Source organism: Nelumbo lutea, chromosome 1, assembly GCF_056320005.1.
Source record: "Nelumbo lutea isolate HS-2025 chromosome 1, American lotus-T2T, whole genome shotgun sequence".
NCBI lineage: Eukaryota > Viridiplantae > Streptophyta > Magnoliopsida > Proteales > Nelumbonaceae > Nelumbo > Nelumbo lutea.
Genome location: NC_142684.1, coordinates 200,762,500 through 200,787,551, shown reverse-complemented (window position 1 = coordinate 200,787,551; position 25,052 = coordinate 200,762,500). Strand labels below are relative to the sequence as shown.

Sequence of the window (25,052 nt, the reverse complement as noted above, 5' to 3'; positions counted from 1 at the left end):
GTTTTTAATATACTTTTGCTTGCTTGGGCCACTCGGGCTAGGAGTTGAATCCAAGCTGTCAAGTTGCACTTGCACCTATTATTACATTAATATTTGAAGCCTATATATAAAATCTTCAGACCTTTCTTACCTTTGGGGATTGGGTGTAAATTTCTGATGGCTTGTGGGTATTCTATGAGCATAGTAAATTCATGGTTATGTGAAAAACAACGCTTGGATAAGTTGGATGACGGTTAATTGGTCGTAGGATTGATTCCTACTCGGACAAATAAATAAATAATGCCTATCTCTCAGACAAATCATGTATCGGTGCAGGTGAATCACAGAGAGAGAGAGAGGAAAAAACTTCAAACTCTCTCGACGTGATATGTTAATCCACACAACCATGCCTCCACCACTGATACTGCTGCATGGAGTCCCTAGAATTAACGTGTCATCACGCAGCAGGGTGAGCCCTGTAGACAGAACAGGATGTAGAACGTGGACAGCCAAAGTTTTTCTCATCACTTGAAATATTTCTTGGTTAAATAATCAGAAAACCAAGTCGTGTGTCCACTCCAGATTGAACTTGTAACTTCAGCTAAAGAGCAACCTAGAAGGTATGTTGGGAATTGAGATTGTGAGTTGCAATCAACCCAAGACCGCTTCTTCAGGATCACCGGTCGAGACAGAATCCTCATAACCTACCTCACTAGATGAAAGAAACCAAATAAAAATCTGAACTAGATTATATATGGGCGCGCGGTTTATTGGTTTCCAACTGTAGAAATACAAGGCATAATCACCATCCCTGGTGAATTCATTCATTTCACAACTCAATTGCTAAAACTGATCAATATTTGAATCTGTGACATCAAACGACGACATGGTAGTTGTCAAAAGCTCTAACAAAACTGTGTCTGTATCTGAGAGAGATTGTTAGTTTAGTTCTTCTTTACCAGTAGTTGCGAGTGGGACAACAGATCTAGGCAGTGCGAAAATACTTACCACCCACCCAACCTAGCTTCCAGTGTCAACTGTCGCCTCACGGTGCAATGCATTTGAGAGAGAGAACCAAATGTTGGTACTCCCGCCCCAGCAGCTGCAACTCCACAGTCCCCACAACAACTCGGTTATCACCGATCTGGGTTTGGCTGATTGGATCTGGCCATAACATGATAACATCAACTGGGGTTGTGCATGGTAACGTTCACCTCAGCGTGGAGACAACGGCGCGGAGATGACCAAGGATGCTTCGACTTTCCAAGACATGAATCCGTCAGCTGATTGTCAATCCCTGCAGAGTCCCGAATCCCGAGCCCTCCCGGGACCGAGTTTGTCGCGCCGTCGCTCCAAGCCGACATAGACCCCGAAAACAAACAAACACGCAAAACTAACATCAACGATGGTGATTGGGACCAGATGAAGGCATCCGGTCCCATATCCACGTGGCTATAATAGCATAGTTTTCCTTTCCACGTGGCGTGCATGCCTGGATTACTGCAAGGTTGGGGGTCTCTCCCTCTCATGTCCCTCACCTGAGGTGCACAAGGAGGTTGGTCATGCAGCTTTGCCTCCCATTTCCCCTCTCTCTTTCTCTCTTCAATCCCCACTCTCCACACTTCTGTCGGTCCTACTTGCTTTTGAGTTTTGACTGCGTAAAAACTAACTAGTAAAAGGTAAATGGGGAGTGGGGACTCTCCTGTCCCACGGAAGAAAGGATTTCCTGCGACCACAGTGCAGTCACACTAGTCTTGTATATTTTTTATATTTACTAATTTACATTTTGACGTTCAACTTGGATATACAGACTGGACTGGACTGCATGTCATAGACGGCTTCATGCACAGAATGTGTTAATATAAATTTCTGATGATCTCATTCCGAACCTGGACCAATCGTCACAGGCGGTGCTCTGACAGTATATTTTATTGATGAACGGCATTTGAAGCCGTTATACTGCAACCAACTGTGTTTAGGACGCATATTCTATAGCTTCGATCGGAATGGTCATTCAAACTTCTAGTTTCAGAAAACAACAACCCATTGAATGACTGAAGCCAAGTAATTAAGGCAGCTGGTGTGGGAACTAGTGCTTAAAGCGTCTCACAATCTGATATACAATCCCTAGGGGAAGAGGATGCGAGCCGAGTCAATATATACACCAACTTTCGAGGAAGAGGATGCATCATAGCATAGATGTTGTCATCCATCCTAGCTAGAAGAGATTTTCTACCATGGCGCCTTTGGATTAATAAACCAAGTAGCAAGATTTTCAAGAAAATAGGGGAGGGGGGGGCAAGTCTATTTCTAAGAGCATGCAACAAACACGGAGCCACAATCATGCATACACTTGTAAAGAAACCCAAGACAAAGACAAGGAAAGGAGCTCATCGATTGAAACAAATGGGGCAAGCTCTCTCTTTCTTGTTTTTGTTTGTTATTTCATTTTCTGTACATATATATAACTTAATCCTCCTCTTGTTTCCCTTTGTTATTTCAAAGAAAAATCTCTCTTTCGGGCTCTGTTTTTTCCTTCCAAGTTGCACCTGCATATGTTCGCCAACACCAGGAGCCTAAAATCGTCTTCTTCCTTGGTGGGGGTATATTCTCTGTCTTGGGTCCCAAATGACTGAAACATGAAAGGGAGGGAAGAGACATAGAAGGCGCCACATATCTTCATTTTTCTTCTCCTCAGGTCTCATCTTTCATACACCTCCACGTTCTCTTGGAGAACCTGTTTCACTACCTACAATACCTGCATTTATTGCTCAATTTCCTCCTCCAGTCTCTAACTATAAATATAAATACTGCTAGCTAGCTAGCTGGCTGCTAGTGCTACCCTCTAGCCCTTGAACAGTCAAGATATCTGATCTCATCATGTCAAACATGCCTTCTCTTCTCCTCCCATTCCTATTCCTTCATTGTCTCTCCATCTGTGCATGCGATGCCCGCCATCTCCGAGGCATCGTCTTATTGGAGTCCCGTAGCCAAGTTCGCCTTTCTGGCAAGGTTAGTGCAAAAATAAATGTTTCAATTTGTTTCATAAGGTCACTAGGTGAATATATATAGAGAGAGAGGTCCAACTCTTCTCTAGCTAATATAATTAATCATCTCTGGTTGTGGTGCAGCAGGATCTGGAGAAGGAGGGCAAACTTGATAAGACCTCAATCCCATCGACGACGAAACTTCACTTGCCAGAGGAAAATCAGAGACCAAAACAAGAAGCAGAAAATGGGGAAACCAGGATGGACAAGTGCCGGGAAGGTGCAAGCACCCATGAGAAGTCAAAGGGTTCAGATGCTTCTCTGAAGAAAGTAAAGATATCAGGTGCTGTTCAAACCGAGTCTCTTGTATCGGTTCCACGGCGTGTGCCTCGTGAGAAAAGTGGCCAATATCCGGGGTTTAATTTGGACTATTCTCCGCCGAAGACACACCCTCCCTCTCACAACTGACGAACTACACTACACCCACCCTTATTCTCTCTTTGCCCACCTCATTTCCTTCTTTTTCTCTCATTGAGCTTGGGTTTTGCGTCTTCAACTGACATCCAGTCCAGGAACTTCCAAAAAAGTGGCTTCATACTTCATAGAATGAAGAAGCAATACAGCCTTATTAGAAGAATCTGTCTAACTCATATATACATCACTGCCCAATATAACTTCTAACAACTTACCACAGTACAGAGTTGCACTGTATTTGTTGCCAATGCCTGGCTCTCCTGTTTATTGCACATCAGAGATAACATTTTTAACTGAGAAGTATCACCACTCCGGCTATCGATCTTGTTATATATTATACTGAAATGTTCTTCATCTTCTTTTATTGTTATCATCATCATCATTGATAGTAATGGGGATGTGCAGGGTTAATTGAGATAATAATGTCTTCTTCTCAGGTGGGTTTGCCACAAGCAACTAAAATATATACAGGTAAATTGCACCATGTTCGCATTTTATCTTTTCCGAAGATTTGTCTGTGATAAAAAAATCATTAAGCTACAGGATTAATGTGTATGCAGTAATGGCGACCAAGAAACATGGTCCATCTCCTTGAAATTGTCCTTGTGTTGAGGCTGGCAAGGCCAATATGATGTCCGCAACCATGTGTATATCATGTGACGTGCTTGTATATGCATGGTAGAAGCAAGGTAGTGTTCACCTTGAAACTTGAGAATCCATGATTAAGTAAGAACAATATAAATATAAATATATATATATATATATAGAAAGGGAGAATATATATATATGTATATAGAAAGTGAGAAATTAATTAGTATAGCTAGAAGAAATGGTGCAATTTGTGGAATGGACGATGGGTGGAAAATTCATGGGTCGGGTGGATGGTGTTGTAATGAATTCGTCTGGTGCTTGTGTAGGGATTGGAGCGGCAAGCACGGTCGGTTCTAGGATCTGCTTCCCACGCTGCCGAAGAGATTATAGATTCTGTTCAGGAAAAGGAAAACAATTACCACGATGACGTAGTAGTTATGGATTATGAGCAGCCCCATCGAAAACCGCCCATCCACAATGAATCACCCTAAGATAAACGAAACGTGCTCAAGCGCCACAGACGTGCCTGAGTTTCTAATTTTCAATGTTTTAATTCACCATTAATTCATTAGTTTTTCTCCTCCTATTAGTAAGAAAGATTATAAAGGAAATATAAAGAAGTGGGTATATATCCATCTTTGTAAAATCTAATTGATTTTTTATGATTCATTAAAATCAAAGAGTAAAATTCAGTGGTTGGCTTCTTAATAAATGAAACATGTACGGCAGTGCTTCTCTTCATATAACTCATAATTAAGCCTGTATTAATCTTGTTTGTTGGTCACCTCCTGTGAGGCTATAATTGGGGTTGTTAGGCTAAGCAGTTACTGTGAGTTTATCAGCTGAGTTGCTAACTTGTTGATGCTTAATTTTTATTTTTATTATTTTTTTATGTATATATGGATGGTTAATTAGTTATGGTTACCAACCATTTGAATATCGTTAGTCCTTACGAACTCCATGCAAAAAAAAAAAAAAACAATGCTGGAGACATGGCTATGAACTGACCTGTCAAGTGGAGAGAGAGAGAGAGAGAGAGAGAGAGAGCGAGCCTGTGGACAGCTAAAAATTTTCTTGGCACATTGATCAAGTATCATGACTCGGGAAAAAAAAATCCCAAATTATTTTTTAGAGTTTTTGTTGTGAAGAGCAAAGACACGCTGTAATTTGTAATTCCATAGGATTGAGTCCATATAAAATGCTCCTGCTTTAACCAAGACCACTCGTTTTTAGCTCTAATAACACCTTACCCCACCCAGCTGTATTGTTTGTCGAGCCCACTTAGCTAAAATCTAGTCCCAGTCTCAAACAAATATTGAGAGCTCTTGTGCCACTTTGTTTGGGCAAGTGCTCTTTGCAACATGCCAACATGGATCTAATTTTATACAGAAAGAGTTCACCCATTTTGCTAATTATAAGAAAGCCCACTAGATAAAACTGTTGAGTAAGGCCAACGATTGCCCAATTCAGGTGCGACCTGCATTGAGGTAAGGATCAGGTGCAGAAAAGTCGCTATGCTTTTATGAGTTTATGCAAAAAAAAAAAAAGGACCTCACTAATTACAATGCAAGCCCCTTGGAGATAAAAGAGTGCAATGTATTAGATTAAGAGTAAGTTATTTGTGTAGGGCAATAACAAGTGATTATCTGACATTGGGAATTTCTTTAAAACGGCCACAGTAATCCATTCAATCAACAAAGTTCAGTTACAAGTCAGCCTCCAAAGTGTGAACAAGAGAATTAGGAGGCATAGACCAGGTCCATGGAGAGTTACAGTCGAGTGCAAATTTGGCTACCCCATGTACAGCTGGGTTACAGGGCCTGGGGATACAAGTAACTGATAGCAGGGAAGGTGTGAAAGTAAATTCTTGCAATCAGCCGTGCAGCGTAACCAATTAGCTGCACATAGGATAGCCATTGGGAATGTTTTTGAAGAATGAGATATGATTCATGACTTCATATTCATGATTGTCATGTTGATCTGCTGAAGGCCAGAAATAAACATGCAAAAAAGGGTGTAGGTAGAGAAGACTTTTAAATGGCTGATCTCTCTATTGCATTTTCATTCAATGTAACTGTTGGATAGATTCAAAGGAAACCCCAAGCTTTCTTTCCGCAAAAGCAGAAAAATTGCCTTGTATTATGGATCTGCCTAAGCACAGCCCAGTGTGGTTGAAAAAAAAAATGAAAATAGTAGTACAATTACTTGTTTCATATACAATACATTGTATATTAAACTTCTGTACTTCTAAATTAGGTCCTTCTCTCTTCAAAATATGGTGCTTAGAGCCATCAATGTAGCACTTCAACAAGTCAATAGATAACATGAATAAGAGGTTATCAATTTTTTTCCCTAATAATCTTTAATTAAAAGCAGTAAATGATAAATCAAACAACTTTCAAACACATAAAAGACAATGTAACTATTAACGATTATCACAGGACAGGTGTCGATATGAAGTTTTGGAAGCCTAGTGACCCTTTCACGTTGCTTCCCATGAACTCCTTGTCTCCACTTGAGAGGATTGACTTACAGATACTTTCTAGCCAGGGCTCGAACTTTTGTATCAAAGTGTGATGATGTGATGCGGGACCCAGGTAAGTAGAGAGGGTTGAGAAGAATCTGTCATTTTTAAGTGAATAAATCAGTCAAGGAATTATCTCAATAAAAAGAAAACGGAATAAATCTGCCAATCTCAATGACGAAGTCGAACAACAAAAGCATGAGCAGCTTGAAGAGGGACTTAGGCCCCGTTTGGTTCTTGGGAATAGGAGTCTGGAAACGGAATTGGAATGGGCTATTCAGACTCCAATCCAACTGTTTGGTTGGATGGAACCGGAATCCCATTCCCACTCCTCGGGAATGATATCCCATTTCTTCTGATTTCAACTCCCATTCCCATTCCTGTCTGAACCAAACAGATGGGAATGGACAATTCCAATTCCCGGAGGATACCGATTCAAGACTGCAAACCAAACGGACCCATAATTTGGGGGAAAGCTTGCCTTTCTGATTTTGGGTGGAAAACCTGCAGAGCTATGAAATTCAGCAAATATCAACCAAAGCCCACCTTTAAAATCTTTGTGGCAGGATAGTAATGCTCGTAGAGAAAACAGTTTCAAACGGGAAATGTGAGAAAAACAAACTATGGCATGAACACAACTCTACTCCTTTATGCCTGCATTAATTGAATATGAACCCTGCCAGGTTGTGTAGCTGGCTGGGGCAATCTATCATTGAAAAAGATAAAAAAGCAACAACAATTGGCTAGTTCTACCCAATGAGATCAATTACTAGTAGGTGTTTATTAGAGGAACGTTGTGGATTTCATCAAAGCCAGCTTTTTTTTATCAATAACAGTGAATTGTATTAAGATTATGAAAATTACAAAGCAAGGGAACTAAACAATCTTAACTCCCGAAGACAACCAGTGAACACCAAACCAAAAGTAAAGCAATTACAACACAGCCCAAAAAATAGAGTTTCTGTTCACCCCTTGCCTAGCTAGACCATCAGCCAATGAGTTTGCACTTCTCTTTACCCATGTGCATTGAATTTCAATGTCCTTAGTCAGCCACTTAAATTTCCTCTTTTAGCCAGTTCACCACTCACCACAACTTCTGAATCTCCTTTTTTTATAAATGAAAGTAGTTTTATTAATTTAAATAACGAAAGTACAGTCAGCCTAGGAGGAGGCACGAGGTGTTACCTCCCCTGAGGACAGAACCATAAACACTAAACATACACAAGCCTGAAACACAATTAATATGCATGTCCTTGACCCTTTGTACCCTTTCAAGAGCTACTAGTATCTCAGCCCTCAAGGAATCTCCCACCCCTATTGGACTAGAAAACATAGGTAACAGATTCCCTTTTTCATCTCTTATTGCTCCCCCTATTCTGGATGGCCCTGGATTACCCAGACTGCTGCCATCAAAATTCAGTTTAGTAAAACTGTAAGGTGGAGGAATCCAGCAAGAGCTTGAGGCCTTCTTAGCTGAAGCTAATTCTGCGATCTCCTTCGAGTTTCTTAGCAACTCATCAACAGAGAATTCTGCAAACAAGGCCAAAGTTTTCAACCAATGTATCACCCTAATATGGATGACCTCCAAAATTACTTCCAAACTTCAATCCTTTTTTGAAAAAATCAGTGAATTTCTCTCCTCCCAAACAATCCAACAAACTGCAGCCCTAATACATCTCCACATAATCTTAGCCCATTTTGTTGGCTAGTTAGGCATGGAAGTGAATAAGTTTTGCACATTCAAAGGGGGGGTCCACCTGCACCTAAACAAAGAAGTAAACCATTCCCAAATGACTTTAGTAAACTGATAGAAAATTAGTAAATGATATCCAGACTCATCATCAGCTTTACAAAGGGCACACCAGTGGGGAGACAAACAGCTATTGGGTCTTTTTCTTTGAAGTAAATCTCCTGTATTAACTCTTTCCAAAAAGGCTCCCCAACAGAAACTCACAAACTTTGGAGGTATAGGATGACACCACACCTCTTTAACAAGGAAAGACAATCCAACAGAAAAATGTTGTATTAGGGCTTTAAAGAAAGAAGCACAGGTGAAAGAACCCGAGGGAGTGAGTGTCCAAATTTTACTATCTTCCTTTGTTGGCTCTAGGAAGACCCCTTCAAGAATGGATAATAAGGATAAAATACAACCTAACTCTGTGTCCCTGATTTCCCTTCTCAAACCCAAGTTCCAGCTGAACCCAGAAGCCAGCTTTGTTGCATGGATTCAGATTTACAATACCAAAATAATTGTTGGCAGAACCTTTCTGAATCACTTCAAACATTTTTCAGGAAAAAAAAAATCATTTCAACTTCCCAGGGTCAAAACAACTGTTGGTGCTTTGTGTTCCCCCCAAAGCTAGACTTTTCATTCAGCTCAGGATCTAAAAATAATCGACAACATTCCTTCCTTCTTCCAATGTTCACCATGTTTATCCCCTCTTTTGAGCGGAAAGCCAGTATTTTACCATCAACTGCAAAAGCACTATGTGGACATAATCTGGACAGATCTAAAAACATAATTATTCACAGCATTCACAATTTAAATGATGCTTATGTCTCAATTAAGGAACCAAAAACTTTGATTTTGCAGTTTCCATCTATAATTAGGGTGAAGTGAAGGAAACAATGTAAATCTCAAAGTTCACATTTGTTAATCAATGTGCACAAAAGAAAAAGTGCAAGCATACATCTCAAAGTTCACATTCGTTAATCAAGGAAACAATGTAAATCTCAAACTTCACATTTGTTAATCAATGGGCAAAAAAGAAAAAGTGCAAGCATACATCAGAAGATTTTCCCATGTAAGCAAAGATGCTAGTAGCTCATAGGGGTAGAGCTGCAACTTGGGTCAGGTTAGCCTGAACCCAGCCCAACAAGTCAGGTTGAAGTTCAGATTTAAAAGTATGAACCCAACTTAACTTTGGTTTAGATTAGGACTGAGACCTTGACAAACCTGAACCCTAATTATATTTGTATGTATATAACATTTATTATGGAAGTACTTATGTATACATGTATGTATGCATGTGGAATATATGTATATGTGCAACTATGCATCCATTAATGTGCATATGTAAGTAGACCTCAACCCTTCATTTTAGGAAATAAAAAACATTTGGCAAAAAAGAAGAAGAGAAGTTGGGCCAACACAAGCCCAGCCCGATCTTAACCCAACCTGAAAACTCCAGGTCAGGTTAGGGTTGACCTAAACCCAACCTAACCTGACCTGACTTGCACCTTGTTGGGGTTTTAAACCCCCCACCTTAACCCTAATCCAACCCTACCCAATCAACCCTATCCCTAACCCAACCTAAAATCCCTCACCTCTAACCCAATCCTAAATTTACTTCAGTTTGGGTTGGGCTCAGGTTGGACCCAACCCAACCTTCTCCCATCCTCTTAAAATCTCTCAAAAGACTAAGAGACCTAAGCTCAACTTTTATAACCATATGTTGACCATATTTTTTTATTGGTATTTGTTTATTTGATTTTTTTCGCACACATGGATGGTGATAAATATACATGCCTACTCAATAAAAGACAAGGCACTGATATGGGTTTATTATATAACCACAACTCTTTAGTAATACTTCTCACCTTAGCAGAACATCAATTGCTATACAGCATACCATATATGGTATAAAACAAGAAAGGAAAAGGGAAAACAGGGGGGGAGAGGATGACATGGAGACTCCTGTATAAACAGTGCTTAAGATACAATGGAGAAAAAATATAGAGAATATTTTATGGTAAGGGGTCGATCCATTATAAACAGTGTCCTCCAATTCATTACTTGGTGGTAGGAATGGCAACGGGGTGGGGCGAGGCTGGGTTTTGCATGCCCATCTTGGACCCCGAATTCCAATTCCCCGCCCTGCCCTGGTCATTCCTACTTGCATACTTGCAAATTTATTTTTTTATTTTTTTGAAACCTACCTAGAATTATATAATATAATATATATTAACAGTTATATATATTATGCAATATAATATAGTCAGGTGGGTTTGGGGCTGGGTGGACAAATACCATCTCCGCCCCATCTTTGATCCCTAGAATTTTGGGATTCCCCAAAATCCACCCATCAAAAAATCTGCCCCAACTGGGGCGGGGTGGGGCAGAGCCCAAAGGGGATGGGTCAAATTGCCATCTCTACTTGGTGGGACTGGGGATGCCTCTGCAAATAAGATGAACTGCTTCCAAGCCAATGTTCCTCACCCACAAACTGCTCTGAGTAGCTAGAACCTGAGGGAGATCATCAAACTGGAACTATGCCCCTATCTCTCCCTCTTCCGTTGCTGCTACTAGAAGATTCTGCAGTGGAGTCTTCAGCATTGTGCAGCCATAGATTAGCATTGAACTGTAATAATGTGTTATTATTTCTAACCATTTGCACATCACCTTGGTTTAATATGCCTCTCTGAGATTCCAAATCTAGATTTAAATTTGCTGGTACTTCTGGATTACCATCCTCAGGTCAGGAAGGTGTCTACGATCCATAGAAGAACCTTTGTCCTCTTCAACTCTTATCAATGAAGAAGTTATACTAGGGACCATCCAATCCCCTTATTGTCTAACCATAGTAATTGGGTTGTTTCTAATAGGTTCATGATCCACCTCCATTTGTATGTCTTGTGGAAAGGAAAATGGAACTGAATCAGAATAATCCCCAAGTCCTTCCTCGGATCCATTCTCAGCTATAGCTCTCAAGGCTTCTTCATGCTGCCACATCTGAAAGAGCCTCCTGCAACCTGGCTTTTGCTGCATCTATTCCTACAATGGGGAGAGGATAGTTAGAACCCAGTTCAACCACAGCAGCTTGAAGTACAAGTTCTGGCGCATCCCATTGGTGGTGTATCAATTTGGTAGGAAGCCTAGCAAGTTCAGGAAGCCACCTTCATACCTATTCACCTTTAGGGTCAAATTTGTAACCTTCAAACTGTGGATTATCTTTGCAGTCAAACCACCAACCATCAAGGAGAGTTCCAGATATATACTGCGAATCCAGAGTGTCACTCTCTAAATCTGCATCCAATAAAGTATCCCAGAAATACTTCATCCCCCACCCATGGTAGCTGCAGGAAATTCACAAAAAAGCTGGCTACTACAACTCGTATCTGGTCATGTAGCCAACCAGTAGCCCAAAGTTCTGTCATGCTAGCATCAACCAAAGGATAACCAGTTCAACCTTGTCTCCAAGCCTTGAAAAATCTCTCATCAATTACCCAAGGAAGTCTTTCATAATTGATGAAATAGCTCTTATCAATTACTCATGTATTTTCACTACTACCTGAGAGGCCAAGGCCCTGTTTGGCAATGTTTGTTAGACAGTGTATGCCCTTAGCTCCAATCAAATTGATGTACTTTTGACGTTTACTGTAAATGAATAAAGTGCATAATTGACTCATGCTATCTATGGTGTGTTTCTGTGTAACTCTTAAACTAGACACTTAAAAGACTCGTGTTAGTTTAGAATCTTCACAACCATTGGATAGACCTGGGGAGATTTATCCTGCCAAGGCTGACGCTGATGTGCTGCCAAGTGGGTTGGGGTGACTTGTCTCAGCTGCCAGGGTGAGACCTGAGGCATATGTAGTGTGGGTTTTCTTGAAACCCTGAACCGGACCAAATTCCAGTATTGCCCTGGACCTTGGAGACAGATGGGCAAAACTGGAATGTTACACCTGACCCCTAGACTTGATTATGGTACTGCACTATGTGTCAAATTGGGTTGTCTTTGATATGCCAAATAGTGAGATCCTTAGAGGGGGTCAAAACCTGGGTATGTTGGGGCAGTCCGAGAATTCACCTGAGTGGGTGGTCATAGTGATAGGATCAACCCCTTTGTCGGACAAAGTGAATGAACGAGAAATGCACTCTCTCTGATGGAAACCTAAACTGTCGGTTGTTGATTTCAAATTGTTGAGTTTTGTTTTGCAAAATATATTTATATAGAGATATACATGTATATTATGGTTTCACAAAATGTTTGCAAAAGGTTTTAATTCCCGAGATCCATGTGAGTAGAGAGTGCAACACTATACCTTGTAGCCAAGGGAGAGGTTCTCTCTTGTCGAACAGTGTTTGATCATTAAGGGCTGAGAGGTTAAGTGTAAGACCATTGAGGGTTATACCTGATGGGCTAATCTTGCATCTGCCCACAGTCATTGGGCCTTCACAAGATGGTTGGACCCAAGGACCATTTAGTGTAAATGTTGGGCCCATTAAGAGCCCATACTAATGGACTTAGGGGTTCACTGTGTTCTGCAGTGAATTTGACCAGGCCTTGTAACCGAGGTTGGGTTGAACCCATGTGGCTGATGTGTAGATCAATGCTAGGGTCCCACGCCATACAAAGAGAACCAAGCTAGTCAGCATTTAAAGGGAAAGTGAGCTATGTGACTTAATGGGCCTAAGGCCCATTTCGAACTGGGCTTAAGTGATTTAATTAAATGGGCGAATTTGGGTTTATAATTTGATTAGGATTAGCAGTTGGATAAGATAAGTCTTATCCACTTGAGAGTCCAGATCCAAATATTAGATTTTGATCAAGAAACTCATTTCTAATTGGATTGAGGAAGTTGATCCAGGAAAGGTTATAAATAAAGGGGTGAATTCTATAAAAAGATCACTTCTTTTATGCAATCTTTTTCTCCCTCTGCTTTTGTTGCCCTGCCTAGTTCGATCTCCACCTCTTGGAGTGATCAAGAACTGTTCTTGATATTGTTTCTTGGTGAAGAAAACAATTTGAAGTCGTGCTCACACATCCCTACACGATTCTTGGTGAAGAATCACAGGTTCTTGCTGAAGAACCCTTCTTGCTAATCCTACCTCAACATTCGTTGTGTCATCTTTAGTGGAGGCAGATTTGGTAACTTCTTTGGGAGTGAACACCTACGTTGAGCGTTACTACTATTCTGTATTAGGTACATCCCTGCTTGCTTCCTTTTGGTTTCAGATTTGATCCGGTTTGTTTCAAGAACGAACCTTGAAAATGCAGTTTTATAAATTAGGGAATAGGATTCCTAGAAGAGAAAAAAAAAATTTGAAATTTCGCCCAACCTCCCTGCAAGGTTCGGCCATCCATATGATGGATCTCCCTCCCTTCAATGTTCCCACCTATTCCTGTTCTTTTAGAAATTCCTCTTCTAGAACAAGAATTTTATTTCTTGTCCTTCAGGAGTAACAGATACGTTTGGCAAATTGTTCTTCGAGAACAAATTTTTGTTCTACAGGAACAGAAATAGCGTTTGGATAATGAAACTTTTTCTTAACATCAATTTTGCAAAGGTTCATAACAAAAGACATAATAAAACACAACGATGGAATTAGAGAAGAAACCCCACCCATTCGGCATAACATATAACCATCGATGGGATTAGAGATGAAACCACACCCATTCGGCATAACATATAACAAATACAAACAAAATAATATAAGAAAAATGATTTTAGGTTGCATTAAAACTCATCTTTGCCATGGGAGCAAAAACGAATTCAGGGGAATCTAGCCGGAGAAAAGGTGAGTTTAAAACAGATAACATGATACAAAACCAGGTGCGGTGCTGAGACAAAATACCTGTTGACGCGTTCCTGGCCAGAGTTCATTGTCGAACGAAAATGTTGGGTAGGGCTTCTTTCTATCATTTTGTGTGAAATACACAAAATACCCCTTCTCTCATGTGGGAGTCGTTAACACGTGTTCGTTAATAGGGGTTAACATCATGGGAACCATGCGCTCCCTAGGAACACATTCTTTGGGAGCGTCGATTTTTCACACCCAAAGAACGTGTTCTTTGAGTGTTGTTCTTACGCGAGAACACCTTTTTTTTTGTTTTTCTTATACCAAATGCATTTCTACTCTGTGAGAACACCAGGAACGCGTGAAACGTTCTTGCGGAACATTGCCAAACAGGGCCTAATAGACTTGAGAAACTAGTTGACACTTTATTCTCCTTCTGTGTTTCCTTCATTTGCCCACAAAACCTTTTTGATGTGGACAAGATGGAAGACTTTCCACACACTCACCTCCCCAAAATGTAAATGGGGTGAGAGAAATGAGGTTGTAGCACTATCAACATTTTTACGGTTAGCAGAGTACTCAATTAATGGTCCATTGATGAAATTGGTGAGAACCTTGTCAGCATTGCTCCATCTAGGTGACCATGCATGGGCAAGAAGTGCATTGCTTTCCTTCTCTAATTCATCCTCCATCTAGCTCCTATATCTTTGCAAAGAAAATTGGGGCAATTAAAGAAAAGATCAAAATCTGGAAGTTTGAAAAAAGTCTTGGTATGGAAACTGAGAAAAAAGAAATGTTGAAGGTGATTGAAGAAATTGACATGGCTGAAGAGGTAGGTCAAATTTCGACAGACGAGACAAAAAAGAATTCAGGCAAAGGCAAATTTTGACAAGTTGGCAGCAAAGGAAGAGATCAAATGGAGGCAGAGAGCAAAAGTGGCTTGGCTGAGGTTGGGTGATAAAAACACCCACTTTTTTCACAAAATGGCTAATGCACGGAAAAGGGCTTCATCAATAAGTTGGAATGGGAAGGAAGAGTGGGAGAGTCAATGACTGAAATAAAAAGGCTAGCCACTGCTTTCTATAAAAATCTTTACAAAGAAATGTAGGCCAGAAGACCTTTCCCTATGGATCTTCCTTTTAAGCAGCTAAGTCTCAATCAAGCTATGTTTCTTGAGAGACCTTTACTGAAGAGGAAATTAAGGCAGCAATCCTAAAAATGGAGGGTGAGAAATCCTCTGGACCTGATGGCCTAACAAATCTTTTCTATATTAAATGTTGGGATGCGATTAAAGAAGATCTCTTGAAGGTCTTTCAGGATTTTCATTGCAATGCTTCCTTGCAAAGAAGCCTTAATGCCACTTTTGTGACACTGATCCCAAAGATTGAGGGGGCCACAAATCTTAGGGACTTTAGACCAATTAGTCTCCTAAACAGTTTCTACAATACTCTAGCATAGGTGTTGTCCGAAAGACTGAAATTAGTGTTGAGCAGTGTGATCTAAAACAATCAATGTGCTTTCATCCCGGGGAGACAAATGCTTGATTCAGTTTTGGTGGCCAATGAGCTCATAGACTCAAGACAAAGGGAGGGAAATCCGGAGCTGGTGTGTAAAGTGGACATAGAAAAGGCCAATGATCATGTTAATTGGAGATGTTTGGATCTAGTGCTAGAAAAAATGAATTTTGAACAGAAGTGGAGAAATTGGATCAAAGTATGTATATCCTCACCCAAGTTCTCAGTTCTAATTAATGGTCAATCGGCGAGATTTTTTGAAAGTTCTAGAGGCCTAAGACAGGGAGACCCCTCTCCCCCCCTGCTCTTTATTTGCCTTATGGAGCTTCTCTCTCAATTCTTTATTAAAGCGGTTGAAAATGGGCTTTGGGAGGGTTTGAATTTGCTCCTCAAGCAGAAAAAGTTAACATTCTACAGTTTGCTGATGATACTCTATTTCCTTGATGCCTCAATTGATCAGTTGGAAATCTTGCTTGGGATCCTCTGCCGGCTTAAGGTGGTCTCAGGCCTTAAAGCTAACTTGCATAAAAGCAAAATCATTCCAGTATGGCAGGTCTTGAATATGGAGGAGTGTGCAAGAGTTTTGACTTGCCAACTGGACTTCTTCCCTGTGAAGTACCTGGGATTTCATCTTGGGGCAAAAGGCTCGTCCTCTGCTATATGGGATCCAGTCATTGAGAAACTAGAGAGAAAATTATCTTCTTGGAAGGCTATCATTTTGTGTGAAATACCCAAAATACCCCTTCTCTCCTGTGGGAGTCGTTAACACGTGTTCGTTAATAGGGGTTAACATCATGGGAACCATGCGCTCCCTAGGAACACATTCTTTGGGAGCGTCAATTTTTCACTCTCGTTCTTTGGGTGTTGTTCTCATGCGAGAACACCTTTTTTTTTGTTTTTCTTATACCAAACGTGTTTCTACTCCGTGAGAACACCGGGAACGCGCAAAACGTTCTTGCGGAACATTGCCAAACAGGGCCTAATAGACTTGAGAAACTAGTTGACACTTTCTTCACCTTCTGTGTTTCCTTCATCTGCCCACAAAACCTTTTTGATGTGGACAAGATGGAAGACTTTCCACACACTCACCTCCCCAAAATGTAAATGGGGTGAAAGAAATGACGTTGTAGCACTATCAAAATTTTTACGGCTAGCAGAGTACTCAATTAATGGTCCATTGATGAAATTGGTGAGGAACTTGTCAGCATTGCTCCATCTAGGTGACCATGCATGGGCAAGAAGTGCATTGCTTTCCTTCTCTAATTCATCCTCCATCTAGCTCCTATATCTTTGCAAAGAAAATTGGGGCAATTAAAGAAAAGATCAAAATCTGGAAGTTTGAAAACTGTCTTGGTATGGAAACTGAGAAAAAAGCAATGCTGAAGATGATTGAAGAAATTGGCAGGGCTGAAGAGGTAGGTCAAATTTCGACAGACTTGAGACAAAAAAGAATTCAGGCAAAGGCTAATTTTGACAAGTTGGCAGCAAAGGAAGAGACCAAATGGAGGCAGAGAGCAAGAGTGGCTTGGCTGAGGTTGGGTGATAAAAACACCCATTTTTTCACAAAATGGCTAATGCATGGAAAAGGGTTTCATCAATAAGTAAGCTGGAATGGGAAGGAAGAGTGGGAGAATCAATGACTGAAACAAAAAGGCTAGCCACTGCTTTCTATAAAAATCTTTACAAAGAAACGTGGGCCAGAAGACCTTTCCCTATGGATCTTCCTTTTAAGCAGCTAAGTCTCGATCAAGCTATGTTTCTTGAGAGACCCTTTACTGAAGAGGAAATTAAGGCAGCAATCCTAAAAATGGAGGGTGAGAAATCCCCTGGACATGATGGTCTAACAAATCTTTTCTATATTAAATGTTGGGATGAGATTAAAGATCTCTTGAAGGTCTTTCAGGATTTTCATTGCAATGCTTCCTTGCAAAGAAGCCTTAATGCCACTTTTGTGACACTGATCCCAAAGATTGAGGGGGCCACAAATCTTAGGGACTTTAGACCAATTAGTCTCCTAAATAGTTTCTACAAAATTTTGGCAAAAGTGTTGGCCAAAAGAATGAAATTAGTGTTGAGCAGTGTGATCTCAAGCAATCAATGTGCTTTTGTCCCGGGGAGAGAAATGCTTAATGCAGTTTTGGTGGCCAATGAGCTCATAGACTCGAGACAAAGGGAGGGAAATCTGGGACTGATGTGTAAACTGGACATAGAAAAGGCCAATGATCATGTTAATTGGAGATGTTTCGATCTAGTGCTAGAAAAAATGAATTTTGGATAGAAGTGGAGAAACTGGATCAAAGTATGTATATCCTCACTCAAGTTCTCAGTTCTAATTAATGGTCAATTGGCGGGATTTTTTGAAAGTTCTAGAGGCCTAAGACAGGGAGATCCCCTCTCCCCCCCCCCCCTGCTCTTTATTTGCCTTATGGAGCTTTTCTCTCAATTCTCTCTTAAGGCGGTTGAAAATGGGCTTTGGGAGGGGTTTGAAATTGCTCCTCAAGCAGGAAAAGTTAGCATTCTACAGTTTGCTGATGATACTCTCTATTTCCTTGATGCCTCAATTGATCAGTTGGAAATCTTGCTTGGGATCCTCTGCTGGTTTGAGGTGGTCTAAGGCCTTAAAGTTAACTTGCATAAAAGCAAAATCATTCCAGTAGGGCAGGTCTTGAATTTGGAGGAGTGTACAAGAGTTTTGACTTGTCAGCTGGGCTTCTTCCCTGTGAAGTACCTAGGACTTCCTCTTGGGGCACAAGGCTCATCCTCTGCTATATGGGATCCAGTCATTGAGAAACTAGAGATAGAATTATCTTCTTGGAAGGCTAAATACCTTTCAGCTGGGGGTAGAGTGACCCTCATAAAGAGCACTCTGTCCGATCTTCCTACCTACTTCCTGTCCCTATTTCCTATTGCAACCAAAGTTGCCAAAAAAAAAATTGAAAGCTTGCAGAGAAACTTTCCGTGGAGGGGTTGGGAAGAAGAGAAGAAAATTCATCTAGTGAATTGGGACCAAGTATGCTTACCTAGAAAGGAAGGGAGTCTAGGAATTAGGAAGCTGAAGGTGATAAATACTGTCTCGCTTAGCAAGTGGTGCTGGAGATTTGCTGCTGAAAGAACATCTTGGTGGAGGAACTTAATTGCCTCTAAGTACGGGGTGGATTGGGGTAACTGGAAATCTGAAGACCCTCTCTCTAGTTGGCGCTGTTCAGTATGGAAAGGTATCCTAAAAAGTCAACATGTTTTCCTGGAAGGTGTGCAGTTCAAAGTGGGTAGAGGTGACAGGGTTAAATTTTTGAGGGACCCCTGGTGTTTGAATAGCCCCTTGGCTGAAGCTTTTCCTCAGCTCTTTCAATGTGCTGCAGAACAAGAAGTTTCAGTGGCTGATTCCTATATTTTATCCAACAGCTCAGTGACCTGGTGTCCACGGTTTAGGAGAGATCTGTTTGACAGGGAGCTAAATGAGGTAATGAATCTGCTGAATCTATTATAGGAACAAAATATTGATATGCTTAGGTGGATATGGAAATGGAGTAAGGATGGCAACTTTTCAGTCAAGTCCTTATCTTCTAAATATAGCAGTTCTGGGCCTGTTATCTTTCCCTGTAAGCAAATCTGGAATGCAGTTTCTCCCTCTAAATTCAATTTTCTGGTTTTAACTATGGTGCTTAATAAGTGCCTATCAAAAGTCAGCTTGGAAAGGAGGGATCTGCTGCTATCAAACCTTGCTTGTGGGCTGTGTGGACTGATGTCAGAATGTACAGATCATCTAAGTATCCACTGCTCAATATCTTCTAGAGTATGGGAGCATTTTCTAAAGTCTGCTGGAGTTTGTTGGGTCATGCCGAGATCAGTCAAAGACCTCCTATTTAGCGGGAATCTGGCAGGCTTGAAGAAAAAAAGAAGACTTGTCTGGAAAACAATTCCTGCAGCTATTCTTTGGTCTTTGTGGTCAGAAAGAAACAATAGAGTTTTCTCAAACAAATCAAAATGTCTAGATGAGCTAGTACAGCAGTCAGTCAGCAAGCTGATCTCCTGGGTGCCAGCTACTGCTGAATTTAAGAACCTGAATGTAGCTGAGTTGTTTAGTTCTCAGTCCATTTGGAGTCTGTAATTTTAGTTGTTTTCTGGGCTTCTTTTGTCCAGGGAACTGTTGTACTTTGTTGTTTCTTTGAAATAAAATCTTACCTTAACTTTTCCAAAAAAAAAAGGGCACCATGATACATCGCCTGAAACTATCCTCTCAGGTGGGAGAAGTGGGGCTTCTGGATCATAAGGCATGCCAGGCACCTGTTCCAGAAAGCCAAGAAGGTGGTGAATGGGCACCCATCCTAATCATTAACTTCCCATGGTTCATAGAGCAAATCGACATTAAAGCACACAGCTATGCCTTAGGAGGTCAGAACCCCCTTTGCTTTATGGTCCCTTACAAGTGACAGGGGATCGTAGAGGTAGTTGAAGAACAGTTGAGTAGCACCAGTAGACTTGACAATATCTAAGAGAAAGAGACTATCAATAGACCTCTTGGTAATGAGAGAGGTACCAAGACACTTCAAGGAGTCAAGATAAGCAAGTGAGCCAAGCTCTGCTTAAGCCACCACCTTGAGACCCTGACAGGATAATAATGGCCCTCTTCCTCAGGTGCCCATATGAGCACTGCAACCACAACCCCTGCCCTCACAACAGCAGAAAGCACAGGGTTATCCTCAACCCTCAGATCCCTCCTGAACCAAACTATGCTGCATTAGGGTTAAGTCTTAAGATCCCTCAGATCCCTCCTGAACCAAACTATCCTCAACCCTCAGATCACTATAGCTACTTGTCATTAGGGTTAAGTCTTAGGAGTTAAGACAAATGAATTACTTCTGATCACTATCCTATTAAACTTGGCCAAGTCCTTTGGAAATGGACCAACACCTACACCCTTTAGGTTTGAAAAAATGTGATTAACTCACCTGGATTTTGTGAATTAAGATAAAGGAATGGTGGATTGAAGATTTGACAGGAGTAAAGTGGAAGGAGGTTAGATTACACAAGAAATTGAAAAGGCTTAGAGCCAAATTGAAGGGGTGGAACAAGGCCCAGTTTGGGAGAGTGGAGGAACAAAATGCCCTCCTAATGGCTCAAATTGAAGAGTTAGATGGAAAGGAGAATCAGGATTCCTTGAGTGTGCAAGAAAGAGATCTGAGGTGGAAATTAAAAAAAAAAAAAAAAATAGAGTTGAAGATGCCCTCTTGAGAGAAGAAATTTCCTTGAGGCAAAAATCAAGGATAATTTGGCTCAAGGAATGTGATGGGAATACAAAATTTTTCCATGCATTCGCCAACAGGAGTAAGAATTTTGTGGGTAAGCTAGAGGTCAATGGTGAAGAGGTTTCCTCTCAGGATGAGATAACAAGTATTTTTGCGGAGCACTTTAGAGCAATATCCAGGAGGCCCTTGAATGCTAGGCAGAATTTGGGAGTTTTTGAATGGCCGAGATTGGGAGAGGACCTTAATGTTTGGCTGGAAAGGAGTTTTGAAGAAGAAGAAATATGACAAGCAGTTTTTTCAATGGATAAGTCAAAGGCCCCAGGTCCAGATGGCTTCACTATGGCTTTGTTAGGTTCAGAATGCCCAGGTCTCTAGCAAAAAGGATAACTATGAGAGCAACCGACACCTCTGCCTCAGCAGAGTCAGTGATCCCAATTGGCCCACTAGAGGCCCAGCATATACTACCATTACTGTCTCTTAACAATCCTCCAATTGTAGCTAGTCTAGGATTACCTAAAGCACTTCCATCAAAATTTAGTAGGAGGGATTACATGACGAGACTTGAACTCACACTTTCGAGCAAGACTACCACTATTAAACTCAAATGGATTTACTATAATGAATTAGACAAACATAATGAATATTATTTAGTTTAGTTTTCGTTGGGTTGCCTAGGCCCTCAAACCAATTGAACCTTGGCGAGAGCTTTGTTTTTCCAACCAAAGCCTATACCACAGCCTACAAATGTCCACTTAATCTCAATTTTCTTATGCTCTTTGCAGAACACAAGTTGCATCTTAAACAAAAAACCATGGTTTTAAGGACTAAATTCATAGACCATAAAAGAAATACATCATCTCAAACACAAATAGAAAAAGAATTTGCTTGACCACATTATTATTCAGGTTCTGAAGTTACAAGGACTTATTTCTACATTCTAGAACAAATCAATGACAGAAAAAAGCATTGCAGTATAGAGAAGCAGAAGTCAATAGCATACCTTTATATAAAGCTCATGAACCTCTTGGAAAAAGCTTCTAATTCCATCTTCATTACGGGAGTCATGAAGCAACATCAATCTTGTATGTATGATATAGTCAGTCAAAGAAACAAGAGAATGGAGATAATATACCAATAGTATAAATTTAAATATTAATGCATTAATAAAATATTTTTTTCTTAAAAAACAAAGGATACCATTAGATGGAGAAAGCTCAAAAACACACATTGGATAAACAGTTTATCCTCTTGACCAAATGTCAGAGTGAACAACATCAATTGGGAAAATTCCAACTTTGGGCCAGCCGTCAGACAGCCAAATTTCACATAATATCAATAATCATAACTACATCATAAATACAAGTTAATGTGTTCATTTAAGATCATATCCAGCATAAAGCCCTTGATTGCTAGAATTATCAATAAGTGACTGAGTGTTTCTTAGTTGGAAATGGCCATGACTGGCGGTGCTGATATCTGGGAGGAGAAAAAAAATCCTTTAGTCATGACCATAAAAAGAACAACATAACTTTTGGATGGCCTGAATTAGCAACCATTACAGTGTTATAACAGCATCAACCTTGCAAGTTGCAGCTTGCCCATTTGATGTTTAAAGTTTAATGAAGGGTCTTTACCCAGTAGATAGAACTAACCAAAACTCTTTGATTTTTAGCAAATGGCAGATCCCATAAACTGAATTATTTGCCTTACATTTTGACATTACAGCTTAAATAAACACAAAAGAGAAGACTCAAGAATGGCTATTCCAGTAAAAATGGTCCAAGAAATATAGTTAAATCAATAATGAGCTAGACAACATAGAGCATGAATGAGCAAACAATAAAAGAAAACTATTAAATGAACCTTACAAGCCAGTAGAATGCACTAGTATTCTAATGGGTTCAGTCTCAGTTGATATTAAAATATGCAGTACACTTGGGTAGTTTGTTTGATTTCTGAAAATAGTAACATATGCTTGAGGATGATACATAGACATGGAAACAGGTAGGATATGACCTGCTGTAACGTATACAGACACCACCAAATCATTGAACCTGTCCACTGCCTTCAAGAACCTGTATCAATAATTTGGTAAACACAAATTACAAGGTGCTAATAAGAATAAAGACAGAAAATGTTTATTAGTAACTTATTTGAGTCTTCATGAAGTCAGTCAAACACCTATAAAGATGAAAAATGAATAAGGGGACAATGGAAACTCACATTGCACTTGTAGTCCATGCAAGGTCCTGAACAATATCCAAAGCTGCATGTAATATAAATTGATGCTGATGGGTGGCTTCTTCTTTCTGTCACATGATAATGATGTAAGGGTGCTAACCATAAAAAAATAACGACTTCATACAAATACAAGAAGTAAGAGGGAAGAAACTGAAAATGTGCTAAAGTATCCATAATTAAGCAGAAAAGTTTATTATTATAAAAGTGAAACTGTTGGTCCCAACTTTCAATCAAATCGACAACAAATGACAAAATACAAGATACCCTGTGCTTCCAGAATTAGATGGACTTAGAAGATCAAAGATGAAGGAAAATGTGAATGCCTTTTACTCGGCTAAAAATGATATTTAGAAATTTTGAAGAGTGCATTAGGATGTGACGACCATGATTCAGATGGGTCAACTTAATTGATACACCACATTCTTCATCAAACATTACGGAACTGTCACCCCATTCCTACCCTCCCTTCCCGGATGGGACGAAACAGATAACTCTCTAGGACATCAGCCATATTGACAATATAGGAAGGTACAAAAGAAAGGGAAAAAGCAAAAAAAAAAATTAATAATAATAATAATTGAATTAGTAATTGAAAAAGCACTATTAGAAATATTCCATTTTAAAATAGAACTTGAGCTTCCCAAATAAATTGGTTTTGGAGTAGGAATTCATACTTTAATTGCGGAACCCACTTCAGCCTCGTATATGGGTATATCATTCCTGCTGACAATAATGAAACAGGCCGTACTTCCCATCTCCTTACTCCTCTACTAGAATCAAATGCAAGCTGTTAGTCTCAAGCTGCAACAGAGGAGAAACGAAGTTAGATCTTATACGTATAAGAGATCATCACATTAAGCAGCAATTTTGATGCAACTCAGAGCACACGCAACATGAAAATGCTTATCAAAACCTTTAAAAGAAATGTATAACACAATCAAAATGCAAACAATTTGTTTAGCATTTCTCGTTAAACAAATGGAAACATGTCGATTTTCAGAAACAAGGAAGCTAATAAGGAAATTTTAAATAAGAGATTTAACAACTGTTTTGAAATTGGTTTGGTGGGTTTGCAGATTACCCTTTACGCAGCGCGGGAGATCATGGATTGCGGAGTCCGTCGTTTGAAATTGAAAGTACAATCTGCTTCTTTGTTTCTTTAGAGCGGGTGGAAGTGGAAACCGTGGAATCGATTTTACTCCCAAATATTGTGCGTAATGAGGAATTTAGGATGATCCAACCCATGGACCGTCGTTGTCCGGGTCCCCAATCCCCATCCCGGTTCGTCCGTTTTGAATAGCTTGATTCGGTTTCCTTGCAGCATATTTCCGGTTTGTCTCGACTAATCTGTTTTCTCAGCTTAAGGTCATGTTTGGTTGTGCAGTAGAATGCACTAGTGTACCTATCAAAGGTGTTTAAGAAAATACAAATTTTACTTTAATTTTTTCTAATTTAAGGGGTAATTAGGGCACATTCCATTTTTGATAAATTGATACATCCCTACTAAAGACAAACAAGCATTAATAATAAAAATCAAAACATGAGGTTTTTTGTCTAACTAGTAAGTGTCCATATGTGGCAATTTTAAATGATGGTAATGATAGTAACAATGTATCCAAAAATTTTCATAAATCTTATGTGTTTTTATATTTTTTTGTTTTTTATTATTAATTGGATGCAGGTTGCAAAATCTAAATGTGATTACATAAATACATTATCCAAATATGTGAGTATTTTTCAAGTATCATCATTTGACAGGCCTACCTGCTTGAAATGGATAAGGTAAAAAGTAGTAGTTCAATTTACAATTTAAACCTCACAATTAAATAGGAACTAAATTCAATATGAGTATTTTAGTCAAGAAAAAGTTTCATAATCTTATTCATATTTGCAATAGTAGTGTAAATATAAAATTATAAATGTGTTCAATTTTTTCTATATTTTTTTTGTATTTTTGTGTGTAAAAGTAATTCC

General features: G+C 39.8%; 2 protein-coding genes and 1 pseudogene across 2 annotated transcripts; 1 reads left to right on the top strand and 2 right to left on the bottom strand.

Annotated features, from left to right (window-relative positions):
* The first annotated feature begins 2,868 nt into the window (after positions 1–2,868).
* Positions 2,869–3,434, top strand: LOC148880358 (root meristem growth factor 10). Its single transcript, XM_088976400.1, has 2 exons — positions 2,869–2,991; positions 3,111–3,434. The coding sequence occupies exons 1-2, from the start codon at positions 2,869–2,871 to the stop codon at positions 3,432–3,434; spliced, it is 447 nt and encodes a 148-aa protein (XP_088832526.1).
* Positions 3,435–6,209: 2,775 nt separating this feature from the next.
* Positions 6,210–24,386, bottom strand: LOC148880356 (uncharacterized). Its single transcript, XM_088962225.1, has 6 exons — positions 24,160–24,386; positions 23,753–23,879; positions 23,061–23,146; positions 22,852–22,912; positions 21,838–21,924; positions 6,210–6,653 (listed from the first exon to the last, which is right to left on the bottom strand). Exons 2-6 carry the CDS (start codon positions 23,831–23,833, stop codon positions 6,561–6,563), a joined length of 408 nt encoding a protein of 135 aa, XP_088818351.1. The 5' UTR covers positions 23,834–23,879; positions 24,160–24,386; the 3' UTR covers positions 6,210–6,560.
* Positions 6,662–21,633, bottom strand: LOC148880357 (cryptochrome-1 pseudogene; annotated as a pseudogene).
* Positions 24,387–25,052: the final 666 nt, after the last annotated feature.

Bases quoted from the DNA above. Each gene is read 5' to 3' on its own strand.
- LOC148880358 (XM_088976400.1), top strand. From the start codon at position 2,869: ATGCCTTCTCTTCTCCTCCCATTCCTATTCCTTCATTGTCTCTCCATC. The intron at 2,992-3,110 runs GTTAGTGCAAAA...GTTGTGGTGCAG, and splicing joins AAGTTCGCCTTTCTGGCAAG to CAGGATCTGGAGAAGGAGGG.
- LOC148880356 (XM_088962225.1), bottom strand. From the start codon at position 23,833: ATGGGAAGTACGGCCTGTTTCATTATTGTCAGCAGGAATGATATACCC. The intron at 22,913-23,060 runs GTGAGTTTCCAT...TTATTGATACAG, and splicing joins GCATGGACTACAAGTGCAAT to GTTCTTGAAGGCAGTGGACA. The intron at 21,925-22,851 runs CATATCCTACCT...GACTATATCATA, and splicing joins CTGTATACGTTACAGCAGGT to CATACAAGATTGATGTTGCT.